At 37.3% G+C, this 14,901-nt stretch overlaps 1 protein-coding gene and 1 long non-coding RNA gene across 11 annotated transcripts in view; both read left to right on the top strand.

Annotated features, from left to right (window-relative positions):
• Positions 1–14,901, top strand: part of MAST4 (microtubule associated serine/threonine kinase family member 4) — a 603,242-nt gene that overhangs the window by 472,766 nt on the left and 115,575 nt on the right. For all 10 annotated transcript variants that reach the window (XM_081518402.1, XM_081518403.1, XM_081518404.1 and 7 more), the window contains one exon: positions 3,638–3,726. In XM_081518402.1, the coding sequence (XP_081374528.1) occupies positions 3,638–3,726 (89 nt within the window). The remainder of the gene's footprint in view (positions 1–3,637; positions 3,727–14,901) is intronic.
• LOC145516778 (uncharacterized) lies at positions 4,423–8,488 on the top strand. The gene is made up of 2 exons (XR_014061757.1): positions 4,423–5,310; positions 7,474–8,488. It is a non-coding gene; the product is annotated as an uncharacterized LOC145516778 (long non-coding RNA).

Consider the following 14,901-nt stretch of genomic DNA (forward strand, 5'->3'; position numbering starts at 1 on the left):
CAACTTTGAAAAGTTAGGTACAGAATATCTCAATAGGGTCCAGTGTTTTTAAAGTAAACACACACACACACAAACACACACACACACATACTTAATATATGGAGAAAGAAATGGCAACCCACTCCAATATTCTTGCTTGGAGAATCCCATGGACAGAGGAGCCTGGCAGGCTACAGTCTGTGGGGTCGCAAGAGTTGGACATGACTAAGCCACCACCACCACACACGTATGCTTAATATATATATATATAAATATATAAATATATATATATATATGGATTTCCCTAGTGGCTTAGAATATAAATAATCTGCCTGAAGTGCAGGAGACCTGGGTTAGATTCCGGGGTCAGGAAGATCTCCTGGAGAAGGGAATGGCAACCCACTCCAATATCCTTGCCTGGAAAATTCCATGGGCAGAGAAACCTGGTGGGCTACAGTCCATGGGATCTCAAAGAGTCAGACATGACTGAGCAACTAATACTTTAATATATGTGTGTGTGTGTAAATATATATATATATAAAATATATACTATATGTAATATAATTATATGTATATTTATTATATTATATATATATAATCTCAAGATCTAGGTACTTTAAGTTTAAATATAGTTTAAAATATGCCTCTTTACCCTTAAAAATATTAGCAACAAATAAATTCATTTGAGAGGCCAAGACTATTTTGTGAGTGTAGAGATTTGTGTACATATCTAAATTTCTGCATTGACCTGTATTTCATAAAGTCTAGTTTTTCCATGCTTTTTATGTTTAAAAGCTTCATGTTTGATTTTGAGAGATTCAAAAATTTTACTTCTCTCTCCAGCTTCATGCTAAAGATCAATATAGAAGTTAGAGAAGACAGCCTCAGGTTTGATTGGTCATCACATTTGTCACTAAGATATGCCTCAACTCTTTAAGGATTTGTGTGACACAATACCAGTGTCTTAATGGTGAACTGTTCAAATTCTGAGGCAGCTTGTTTTTAACATCCTCTTGTGTTATTAGGTAAAGAATCCTATTTTTCTTCATCCTTAATTACATTCACAATCATCAATTTGTAAAGATTACAAATCTTTAGACAATGGTCAAACATGGGATGAATGTAACATAAACTTTGTTCTTATTTTTATATTTTATATTGTTATATTGACCACATAAGTGGATTGTCGCTATTGTTCAGTCATTAAATTGTGTCTGACTCTTTGCAACCCCAAGGAGTGCAGCACACCAGGCTCCTCTGCCTCCACTGTCTCCGAGAGTTGCTCAGATTCATGTCCATTGAGTCAGCGATGCTGTCTAACCATCTCATCCTCTGCTGCCACCTTCTCGTTTGCCTTCGATCTTTCCCAGCATCAGGGTCTTTTCCAGTGAATCAGCTCTTCGCATCAGGTGACCAAAGTACTGGAGCTTCAGCTTCAGCATCAGTCCTTCCACTGAATATTCAGGGTTGATTTCCCTAAGTATTGACTGGTTTGAGGAGAAACAAGTAGATGCCATCATTTCAGTCAGACATTTCTTTTTGAGATTTGTTTTTTTTAATCACATTTTTGAAATCAGTACTTTTTCAATATCCATTTATTCTGGTAGACTTTAAATAACTGATACAACTGTGAGAATTTTTGTTTGTGTTTTTCTTTGTTTTAGATACAAATTGTTGGCTACTTTCTTGCTGTGGTACTGGACTAGTTATATTCTATATATGTCTTAGGAAAATTTAATTAAAATGCTTTTAAGAAATATCATTTTCTAAATTTTAAGCCAGCATACTTCACTAATATCCCTATGTAAATATTCATTAGATTACTGTTTCTATTGATATATTGATATCAGCAGATATCAATTGGTAGATATTTCTTATTCATTTAATTTATACGTATATAAATTAATAATTGAATATCAATAAAAATTTACATAAATGATTTAGATAAAATACTAAATGTAAAAAATAACACATATCCATTTTTATGTAAGTTAGCATGTGTTTTAGCCAGTTTACTCAAATTAGCAAATAACTTTGGTGAGAGTTCCAGGATATAGATCTGTCATTTATAATTTCTTTTATTAACATCAGCAAGTTGATATATTTAATATTCCTATATTAAAATGAAAGATATTAATTTGAATTAACATAAAATACAGTGTATACAATATTTTTTTAAAACAAGCACATGATCTGACTTGATTATGAATTTATTAATAGGTCAAATAATGATTCTTGATAGATGAGTTGATAATACCACATTCCACCTTCATAATTAAGTATCAAGGGTCTATTCTTATGCAACAACTTCTTTAAGGCTGAGTAAACATGATCTTAATTAAACACATAGATAATGCTAAGGGCTGTTGATTGCTCCAGTAAGGAAAGTAAAATGATGCAGCCTGACCTTAAGAAATTATAAATATGAGAATGTTGACAAATGATAATAGGAGCAAACATCTAAAAGAGAGGATTGGTTCCTCAAGTCAGTATTGTGGAAGAAAATTTGGTTTGGTTTTGAAATGTGTTATTCAAAAGTATTTAGAAATGTTCCTTTCATATATTTTATACAAACTCTCAAATATGTCCACCATATGTTACTTAGAAGTAGGTGAAAATTCCTGTTTAAAGAGTACTGTAACAGAAATATATTCTGAATTAAGAAGAAATTATAATAAATCTGTAATGGTGGTTAAGGGCAGATCTAGTGTAGGAGGATGGAATTACAGTGAACCTTCTAAGTGAATTCAATGAGGTAACCTGCTGGTTTTTATTATCCTTTTCTAACCATGGTTATGATGTAGTAGTCTGTGCTGCAGAAAAGCAAAGGAAAGTAAGATAATATCCACTTCATCATCAACCATTGTGTTACGCTTTAAGGCTTGTGAAAGTTACTTTGGAGTCATAACCATTTTGTAACTTTCTAGTAGCAGAAACAGGAAAAAAAATAGTTGCCCTGTAGTTGTTGCCCTGTGCATATATGTAGCAATTTATTTCTACTCACTGGGTACCAGGATAAAAAAACAGTAGGTAATATGCCTATGAGAAAAGGCCTTCATTGTTATTTTAATACAAACTGGAATCTGTTTTTATGATTCCAAAAATATTTATTTTAATAAGGAATTTGAGTGCGGTATGATGATGAAAAATGAATGAGTAGTGAAATATTGTATGTGTATCTTAGGCATCAGCTGTTTTATTGACAAAAGGCACAAGTATGAAATTTGTCTAAATAATTAGATTTTTAATTACTGCATCATTGTAAGATTAATGTCATTGCGCTTCATTGCATGTAATTTTGTATTAGAAATTTCATGTCAACAAAGATGCTACCTGTGGTTTGCTGATTTGAATCCTTATCACTTGTGTGTATGGCATGTTACATATTTGCAGTCAAGAGCCGAAGGAAGGCATTTGATAACTTCACTGGTGGTGAAGAATATTAATTGTGTTATATATGATATGAATATATTATGTTTTCTACTATTCAGGAAACAACCACCTTTCAAATATCAGTGACTGCATATTGCAAAAATTTTAGAAGTAACATGAGCAGATAGAGTGTTCAATCTAAGCTATGTCTACTTTGAACATACTTGAACACTATGGATGCTAGGTTCTCTTGTTTTTTAAACTGTTTTTCCTTTCCTTTTGACAGTTGCCGAACCAGCAACCGGAAGAGCTTGATAGGCAATGGACAGTCCCCAGCATTGCCTCGGCCCCACTCACCTCTTTCTGCTCATGCAGGTAATGAATTACTTTGAGTTCTGTTTTACTTATTCTTGTAGTTTTTTTTTTTTTTTTCTTTGCTAGTTTTTAAAAGCTGGGCATTTTGAAATTTAGATGTGTCTCCACACCTTATTATCTTGGTTTCTCTATTGCTTTATCACTAAGTTGTTCTTTTTGAGAAGTCAGTCCATCCTCTGTTTGAGCATGTGAACTCTGAAAGTGAGAATTCCTTTTTATTCCTCACGAGGTCTTATTTCAGTTTTTTTTTTCTCCCACGTCTGAATTTGTGGATGATGCAAGTCATGCTTCCATGTTAGGATTTCCTTTTGGACATATAGCCATGATAATTCACATGCAGTGGATTAGTGTTAAGAACTGTAGGGAAAGAAAAATATCTTTCTCTCTCCCCTCCTAACTTCTCCACTGGGAACCCGGGTAACCAGAGACAAATTACAAAAGAAAAGCATGCACATTTATTTAATATACATTTCATGGAGCGTTCATAAGGAAGTGAAAATCCAAAGAAACAGTTAAATTAGATTGTTTTTACAGTTTTGATCAAGAGTGGGGAGTTGTGCAAAGATGTATAGGACAAAGGTGGGCTAATCTTAGTAAGCTGGGGAAAACTCAGCAAGACATGTTTGTTCAGAGTCTTCTATGTCCCTTGTCTTCAGAGATAAGAAGGCTCCTTTCCTCCAGGTGTAGAAAGTGTGCCTCTCACATGAAGGTTTTATGACATGCTTATGGGGCAAGACACAAAGCCCTTCCTCCATATGTTGTTCCTCATGTCCCTTCACCTTAAAATATTCAATGTGCCACTGTTCCGTATTTTGGGGTCTCAAGTCCTAAAGTGTGTCAGAATGATTCAGCATTTTTCTCCCTAAAGTTTTGAGCTTACCTGTTACATAAATTAACTATCACAAACAATGATGCTCTGAGCAGTCTAAAACATGTCTCCTCTTATATGTGGGCAAGAGTTTAAAGTCTTACCTGCCAGTGGTATATGTAACTCACCTTTACATCTAGACCCATTGCAGGCACAAAGAAGATTCAAAAGATGAGACTTTTGGCCTCAAGAGCTAATTAGAAGGATGATAGAGCCATATTACAAAAACTATACAATTAAGACTGCTTTTTATTTTTTTAAAAATTCTGTCCAAGGTGGTACAAAAGGGTTAATTCCAAGCAGGAGAGTTTGGGAGCTATTGAAGGAGCCACTTGTGCATGATGTTGAAAAGTGAGCAGGACTTTGGCAGATAGAAATGGGATGAGAGATAGGGGAATTCCGAGTGTGGCTAGAGTGTGGGATGTGTGTGCTTGATTGTATGGGAATGTAAAGGTGAAAACAGATATGAGAATCAAAAAGGAGAATGAATTTTGACTTTGAGAGCCTTTCAGAGATTTTGTGGAGGATCTGTAGGAAGATGTGGTCGAGATTATGGAGGATGTTGGATTAAAAGGATAAGTGATTAAGCCCTACCTCTGATATACTCTAGTGGAAACTCTCATATACAGGTTTTCAGATAGTGTTGATTTTATATGTAACTAGTCCTTTTGCTCAGTGGGGATCCCCAGTTGAGAGTGGAAGTTATCTAAACATGTGTGGGGATGAAACAGGAGAGAGAAAGAGGGAGGTAGATGCCCCTTTGGAATGAAGCTTTATTTTCCTCATCAATAAAGATGGTAAAGTTAAAAAAGCAAAAGATAAGTTCATAAAATTATGATATGTATGCAGTAAAACTACTCAAGTCCAGAAATACTACTCCTAGACAAAACTTTATAGAAACTCCTACATGTATATGCAAGAAGACATGTTCTAGAGTACTCATAGAAATGTTACTTGTAGTAGCTAAACATTTAAAGGAACGCAACCCAAATGGCTGTCAGTTAGAAAATGCATAAATGATTTGGGGCATAGTTATCCACAAAGCATTGTGTACGTAGTAAACAAATGAACTAGCACTTGAAGATGATGTTGGGCATAAAAGCTAGTTGCAAAAGAATCGTACTTAAACCATAGCTATAAGGTTACCATGATGTTACATGCAGTGTTTTCTTTAGGGACACACACACACACACACACACACACACACACACACATAAATATGTATCTGTGTACATACATTTGTGGGCTTCCCAGGTGGCTCAGTGGTAGAGAGTCTGACTGCCAGTGCAGGAGACCTGGGTTCAATCCCTGGGTCTGAAAGATCCCCTGGAGAAGGAAATGGTAACCCACTCCAGTATTCTTGCCTGGGAAATCCCATGGACCGAGGAGCCTGGTGGGCTACAGTCCACGGGGTCACAAAGAGTCGGACATGACTTAGCGACTAAACAACAACAGCAGCAAATACACATTTGTAGTAAGAGTCTAAAGGAAAATACGGTCATTTGAAAGACCCATTTTGTGGTAGCAGTTACATCTGAGAAGGTGTGAGGAGGTAAAAGTGTGGAGAGGAGTAAGCAGTTGCTAATATGTTTCCAAACCTGAATGGTGAGTACACAACTATTTATATTATTACTTTTATACTTTGGAGATTTCTATTGTATTATTGTCATTTAGTGAAAGCTAACCAGAAGGTCAAGCAAGATCAAATACTTTACTTAGGGGCTGGAATTATCCCTTTGTTTTATCTTTTTCATTTCTCTGTCAGAGTGCCACCAGTATATAGTAGGTTCTAAGTATATGATAAATTTTATTTCTTTTATATAGTTCAGCTGTGTTAAAACATTTAGTCCTACTCCTCTTTATAGTGTTCTGTATGGATTGCATGATACTGTTGTGCCCGTTGATTAGGCTTTTATTGCCATGATTCTCTTCAGTTCTGATATTGAGATTAAAGAAAATGCAGTAAGACTTTAATGATCCTTTTAATTATTTTTCTTTTCTCTATGGAGAATTCTTTCCCCTTCAAAGTATAGTTTGTTATTTAATCAGAGGAATAATGGGCAAAGAAAATCCTGTTTTTCAGGTCTCAAGAGACTTTTTCTTTATGTTACAGAGCCAAAAGGTTGTTATTCACTCAGAAACTGTAGAGAAATCTGTCAGACGTTTTGTGAGAAATGGCATTTATCACAGTCTGGTAGGTTCCTATTTCTTTATATAAAAAAAGAAAAGGTAAATTAAATAAAGGACCCATCTTCACATCTTGATAGTGTGAAATGCCTTCTCACCTCTTCCTGTTGCTACTTTCCCTGCTGTGTATGGTCCACAGACACCAGGGGACCGTTCCTGGATGTCCCCGTGAAAAACAAGAAAAAAAAATAAGTGCCACCTCCCAGTGCTTAGTCACCCAGTAGATACACTTTGTGTTTTTCTTAGGTAAGGATTTTGTGTCAGGCCACTCATCACTGACACATGAATTTATGCCTGTCAAATTAATCGGTAGAAATGAAAATATTAATTTATTTGGGTAGATGTGTCAGTAATGCCCTTAGGAAGAAGAGATACTGGCATCGTGTTTTGGAGCTTATCTCTGCAGACAAAATAGTATTTGTTGACAGACAAGGATTCCTAAAAGAACTGTGATCAGAACAGTCCCATTAAAAGAAAAAAGAAAGGTAAAATCACAAATTTCTAATGCTAAGTGTGAAATTTAATGCAGAAACCTCAAAGGAAAAGACTAGTATGTCTCTCCTAAATTCGAAAGTTTTGTATAACAAACAAAATCAAAAGAAAACAAAGTGTGAAAAATATTTTTAAGCCCATAACTGACAGACATCTGATTGCCTTAATGTATGAAGAGCTTGTGTAAATTGATATGGAAGTGGTGAATGCACCAGGAGAAAAATGATCAAAAGATGTAAAAAGGTGTGTCACAGGAAAAAAATTGGCCAACAAAAATGTGTGAAGTGATGATTCTTTTCTATTATAAGAGAAATATGAATCAGGATAATGAGATGGTATTGTTCACCTAGCATACTGTCAAAAATTTCCTAAAACTGATAGAATTCGATGATAGCAAGGTTGTGGAGAAGCAGCCCCTTTCATATCACTTAGGTGTTGATGTTAATTGGTACAACACTTTTAGTTGGTTTGTGATATTGGTTAAAATTTCAACTACATTTACCCTTTGGCAAATCCATCTCTAGGAATTTATCTTATTGATATCTCACACAGTAACAGAAAAGAGTAAGTCTAGCATTGCTTATAACTAGCAAATGGAAAATTAAGTTGTTACTACTTTATTTTTTATTGTACCCTTTATTTATTTAGTATACCCTGTATTGATTAAGTGTACCCTTTATTTATTTAGTGTACCTTTTATTTATTAAGAATCTGGTTTAGTAGAAAATAATACAGGTATATAACCCAAGACTTCATGTTTGTTACAAAGAATGAGGTGGGGGCTTTTATATTCTGATATATGAACGCTGCCCAAGATAGACTATTCAGTGAAAAAATACATTGTGTAATTTTATATAAGTGTGTGTGTGTGTTTGAGTGCATGTACACACACATACATACTTGTATATTCATGCATATTCATAAGGAGTTTTTGGAAAGTTGAATTTAACAGTTTTTATCTTTGGAGAATAGGAAGGTAGGGAAGTTAGTGTATAGTGCTTTTATAATAAAATAAACTTCTGTAAATACAACTGGTAAATGAGACAAAATAATGCCTGATTAGTTCTCTATTACTATACAATAAATTACCAAAAATTTAGAGGCTTAAGACAATATCCATTTATTGATCTTATAGTTCTATACAAGTCTAGGTAGGCTTGACTTGTTTGACCTCAGAAAGGCCCTCAGGGTATCTCAAGGGCAAAATCAAAGAAAGATAGAAAAGATAAGTTCCTAGTTCTGTAGGAAAGAAAGTGAAAGTGGTACATATACACAATGGAATATTACTCAGCCATTAAAAAAATACATTTGAATCGGTTCTACTGAGATGGATGAAACTGGAGCCCATTATACAGAGTGAAGTAAGCCAGAAAGAAAAACAACAATACAGTATACTAATGCATATATATGGAATTTGAAAGATGGTAACGATAACCCTATATGCGAGACAGAATAAGAGACACAGATGCATAGAACAGTCTTATGGACTCTGAGGGAGAAGGTGAGGGTGGGACGTTCTGGGAGAATAGCATTGAAACATGTATATTATCATATGTGAAACAGAACACCATTCCATGTTCGATGCATGAGACAAGGGCTCAGGGCTGGGGCAATGGGATGACCCAGAGGGATGGGATGGGGAGGGAGGTGGGTGGGGGGTCCAGGAAGGGGAACACGTGTAAACCCATGGCTGATTCATGTCATTGTATGGCAAAAACTATTACAATATTGTAAAGTAATTAGCCCCCAACTAAAATAAATAAATTTATTAAAAAAAAAAAAAAGAAAGTGAAGTCGCTTAGTCGACTCTTTGCGACCCCGTGGTCTGTAGCCTACCAGGCTTCTCTGTCCAGGGGATTTTCCAGGCAAGAATACTGGGGTGGGTTGCCATTTCTTTCTCCAGGAGTTCTTCCCAACCCAGGGATTGAACCCACGTCTCCTGCATTGTAGGCAGATGTGTTACCATCTGAGCCAGCAGGGAAGATATTAGTTCTGTAGGAACACTCGCCTTTTTTTCTGTTCAGTTTTATTTGGCCAGAGTTGGTTGTTGACCTTAAAAAAAATTAAGAAGTTATTTTACCAGCAAAATGAGTTTATTTTGGGATGGCAGAAAGTTGCAATTTGGCACAAGCAAATTTACCTTCAAGGTAAGTCCAAAAAACAGAAGAGAGAGGCTTTTGCCTTTACAGAGGAAAAGAAGAAGTTGGGAGGAGAGTCCCGAGTCTTGGTGGCTTCTTAGTGCCTGAGCTGTTGCTGGGCGAAGAGAAATTCTTACCTCCCTCTGCTGGGGTCTGAGTGGTAGTGTGTGAGAGCTGCCCCTTTAGGACTTCCCCATTCCATTTAAAACAAGGCTTCGTTTATTTTCAGACTGGGCTGGTCTCTTATCTGTAGATTGAGAAAGAATCTACTTGAAGCTCATACAGGTTGTGGACAGATTCAGATCCTTGTGGGTGTAGAATTCAGTTCAATTCAGTCGCTCAGTCGTGTCCGACTCTTTGCGACCCCATGAATTGCAGCACGCCAGGCCACCCTGTCCATGACCAACTCCCGGAGTCTACCCAAACCCATGTCCATCCTGTCGGTGATGCCATCCAACCATCTCATCCTCTGTCGTCCCCTTCTCCTCCTGCCCCCGATCCTTCCCAGCATTAGGGTCTTTTCCAATGAGTCACCTCTTCACATGAGGTGGCCAGAGTATTGGAGTTTCAGCTTCAACATCAGTCCTTCCAATGAATACCCAGGACTGATCTCCTTTCAGATGGACTGGTTGGATCTCCTTGCAGTCCAAGGGACTCTCAAGAGTCTTCTCCAATACCACAGTTCAAAAGCATCAATTCTTCGGTGCTCAGCTTTCTTCACCGTCCAACTCTCACATCCATACATGACTACTGGAAAAACCATAGCCTTGACTAGACGGACCTTTGTTGGCAAAGTAATGTCTCTGCTTTTAAATATGCTATCTAGGTTGGTCATAACCTTCCTTCCAAGGAGTAAGCGTCTTTTACTTTCATGGCTGCAGTCACCATCTGCAGTGATTTTGGAGCCCATAAAAATAAAGTTTGACATTATTTCCGTTGTTTCCCCATCTATTTCCCTTGAAGTGATGGGACCAGATGCCATGATCTTAGTTTTCTGAATGTTGAGCTTTAAGCCAACTTCTTCACTCTCCTCTTTCACTTTCATCAAGAGGCTCTTTAGTTCTTCTTCACTTTCTGCCATAAGGGTGGTGTCATCCGCATATCTGAGGTTATTGATATTTCTCCCGGCAATCTTGATTCCAGCTTGTGTTTCTTCCAGCCCAGTGTTTCTCATGATGTACTCTGCATATAAGTTAAATAAGTAGGGTGACAATATACAGCCTTGATGTACTCCTTTTCCTATTTGGAACCAGTCTGTTGTTCCATGTCCAGTTCGAACTGTTGCTTCCTGACCTGCATACAGGTTTCTCAAGAGACAGGTCAGATGGTCTGGTATTCCCATCTCTTTCAGAATTTTCCACAGTTTATTGTGATCCACACAGTCAAAGGCTTTGGCATAGTCAATAAAGCAGAAATGGATGTTTTTCTGGAGCTCTCTTGCTTTTTCGATGATCCAGCGGATGTTGGCAATTTGATCTCTGGTTCCTTTGCCTTTTCTAAATCCAGCTTGAACATCTGGAAGTTCACGGTTCACATATTGCTGAAGCCTGGCTTGGAGAATTTTGAGCATTACTTTACTAGCGTGTGAGATGAATGCAATTGTGCGGTAGTTTGAGCATTCTTTGGCATTGCCTTTCTTTGGGATTGGAATGAAAACTGACCTTTTCCAGTCCCGTGGCCACTGCTGAGTTTTCCAGATTTGCAGGCATATCGAGTGCAGCACTTTCACAGCATCATCTTTCAGGATTTGAAATAGCTCAACTGGAATTCCATCACCTCCACTAGCTTTGTTTGTAGTGATGCTTCCTAAGGCCCACTTGACTTCCCCTTCCAGGATGTCTGGCTCTAGGTGAGTGATCACACCATCGTGATTATCTGGATGGTGAAGATCTTTTTTGTACAGTTCTTCTGTGTATTCTTGCCACCTCTTCTTAATATCTTCTGCTTCTGTTAGGTCTATACCTTTTCTGTCCTTTATCGAGCCCATCTTTGCGTGAAATGTTCCCTTGGTATCTCTAATTTTCTTGAAGAGATCTCTAGTCTTTCCCATTCTGTTGTTTTCCTCTATTTCTTTGCATTGATCGCTGAGGAAGGCTTTCTTATCTCTCCTTGCTATTCTTTGGAACTCTGCATTCAGATGGGAATTTCTTTCCTTTTCTCCTTTGCTTTTTGCTTCTCTTCTTTTCCCAGCTATTTGTAAGGCCTCCTCCAACAGCCATTTTACTTTTTTGCATTTCTTTTCCATGGGGATGGTCTTGATCCCTGTCTCCTGTACAATGTCACGAACCTCTGTCCATAGTTCTTCCGGCACTCTGTCTATCAGATCTAGTCCCTTAAATCTATTTTTGTCACTTGCAGTATATAATCATAAGGGATTTGATTTAGGTCATACCTGAATGGTCTAGTGGTTTTCCCTACTTTCTTCAATTTACGTCTGAATTTGGCAATAAGAAGTTCATGATCTGAGCCACAGTCTGCTCCCAGTCTTGTTTTTGCTGACTGTATAGAGCTTCTCCATCTTTGGCTGCCAAGAATATAATCAATCTGATTTCCGTGTTGACCATCTGGTGATGTCCATGTGTAGAGTCTTCTCTTGTGTTATTGGAAGAGGGTGTTTGCTATGACCAGTGCGTTCTCTTGGCAAAACTCTATTAGCCTTTGCCCTGCTTCATTCTGTACTCCGAGGCCAAATTTGCCTGTTACGCCAGGTGTTTCCTGACTTCCTACTTTTGCATTCCAGCCCCCTGTAATGAAAAGGACATCTTTTTGGGGTGTTAGTTGTAAAAGGTCTTGTATTAGTATCCCCATTTTATCCTGCTTGTTAGCAGGAGGCTGTCCTCCTCCATCTTCAAGCTTACACTGGCAATCTAGTCATTCTCATGGTTCATGTTTGTAACTTACTCTGCTATCATTCAAAGAAAATTATTTTAAAGGGCTTATCTGATAGGGTCAGGCTGAGCCAAATAATCTCTGTATATTAAAGTCAACTGATTCGGGACTTTACATCTGCAAAATCCCATCATAGTAGTACCTAGAGGAGTGTTTGCTTGGATAACTGGGGGACAGGTGTGTTGAAAAGACCATTTTTAGACTTCTGCCTACCACAGTATCACTTCAGTACTTTATTTTGATTTGAATGGCTAAGTATAATCTCTAAGAGTGATACTTACAGAGGATGAAGCACAGACTAGATGTAGATAAATAAATGAGACCTATTAGACTTTTAGAGTCCCAAGATCAAATGTTGCCCCATTGGTCAAAATACCTAACATTTTGTGTCTTCAAAGATTATTTTACTGGGAATTTGCAGCTGGCTACTGAGATTCATTTATACAAGTGTTTTTTGAAGGAAAGATAGGAAAAAAGTCTCACTTTTCTTTTGCAACTCTAGAATTATTAAAGACAAGAAATATTCTTAACCTTTTATGTTTTCATAACCTATTAAGTTAGTATCTACTTGGGAAAACTTTCATAAATTACTGTCTGTCTGTCTATCTGTTGTACATATGGACCTCGTTTCTGACGGATTAGTCACCACACTATTTTCTGTTCTGCTCACCAGGCCTCTCTTCAAAGATATAACTCAGCTAAAGGAGGCCCCATACAGGTGAACATAACCAGAGAACTGAGGAGATTGTGTGAACAATACAACTCCAAGTAGAAACTTGCAAAACTCAGAAAAGTACTAGGGTAGGCATATGAGGTTAGGCAATGAAGCACCCCAAATCTCACTTTTCAAAACACCCTGTGAACATCTTGATGTGCATTTCTTCATTATTTTCCCTTCTCATCTCTACCCTTGGAGCATTGGCTTAACAAACACAACCCAGAGTATAATGTGGTTTCCAAGTAGAGACTATGAGACATCGTGTACATTTTTTCAATAAGTACGAGAACCTTCCTTTTTTGAACTTGTGCTGGAGTCTCTTTTTGAGCCACACATTGGTCTTGCCACTTTAAACTTGCTCTCCTTGTACTTCTGCTGTATCACTTGTACTCATTCAGATGTGACGCTGAATAGGATGGGGTAACAGGCACAGGTTTTGCAGACAGGCATGCTGATGCAAGGATTTGAAAGTCACTTTACTAGCAGGGAAGTAGAGATAGTGAAAGATACACAAAGCAGAATGATAAATTCAAAGAAGAGCGTCTGGGATAGAACAAGATTCATCAATATTCCAGGGTGCCAGAGACATACGTGAGCGCGTCCCTGATGTTGGTAAGGAACCTCATAGTAACCTGCTGCCCTGAGAGTCTGAACCATAAGCTCTGAATATATAGCTGGGGGTTAAGGGGTTTAGTAAAACCTGAAGTGTTGGCCCTGTGTGCCTACCAAGTCCTTAAGTCACTTACCAACATCCATATGACCCTGTGCCATTTTTAAGGTATGATAAAATTTCATAAGAAATTTTGCAGCCTCTGTTCCCATGACTGTGATCTTCAAGGCTGATATGGTTAAAAAATAAAATGTGATACTCTTATTGTGACAGCAAAGCAGATAGTTTGTAGAAAATATGAGAAATTATGTGGAAATATAAACCCCCTTAAACCCACTATCCAAAAATAACCCTGCTAACATTTTACTGCGTCTCTTGTCCTTTTTTCCTATATGTGTTATGTCTATGTGTCTGTATATATCTGTCCATGTGACTGAAATGCCTGTGTTGAAACTATTTCATTACTCCACCCTTGCCAACACTTAAATTATAGTTTTTCAGGTTCTATTGATACAGGCCAAACATAATACCATAATATCAGTTTTATTAATATATAATTAATGTATAAATGTAACGTTGTATTTAAGATATACAACACAATGACTATATATCTTTTTTAATGACTACCACAATAAGTCTAGTTAATATCTATCACCTTACATAGTTACACATTTTTTTTTTCTTGTGAGGAGAGCCTTTAAGATTTACTCTTTCAGCAACTTTCAGATATTCAATACAGTATTGCTAACTATAGTCACCATGTTATACGTTACATCCCCAGAACTTATTTATTTATCATATAACTGGAAGTTTGTGCTTTTTGATCAGTTCAGTTCAGTCGCTCAGTCGCGTCCGACTCTTTACAACCCCATGGACTGCAGCACACCAGGCCTCCCTGTCCATCACCAACTCCCAGAGTTTACTCAAACTCATGTCCATTGAGTTGGTGATGCCATCCAACCATCTCATCCTCTGTCGTCCCCTTTTTGATCACTTCACCCATTTCACGCACCCCCCACTTCTGGCAACCACCGGTCTCGTGGCTTTTCATTTCTTCCATTTTGTTGTTCTGAGTTTGTTTTTTGTTTGGGTTTTTTTTGTTTGTTTGTTTTTAGATTCTCTATATTACTGAGATCATACAATATTTGTTTCTTTGACTTATTTCATTTAGCCTAATGCCCTCAAGATTCATCCATATTGTTGCAAATGGCAGAATTTCTTTCTTTTTTTATGGCTGGAGACTATTCTGTTGTAGACACATACTGCATTTTGT

Source organism: Giraffa tippelskirchi, chromosome 8 (genome assembly GCF_054371585.1).
Source record: "Giraffa tippelskirchi isolate mGirTip1 chromosome 8, T2T-mGirTip1v1.2.pri, whole genome shotgun sequence".
Lineage (NCBI taxonomy): Eukaryota > Metazoa > Chordata > Mammalia > Artiodactyla > Giraffidae > Giraffa > Giraffa tippelskirchi.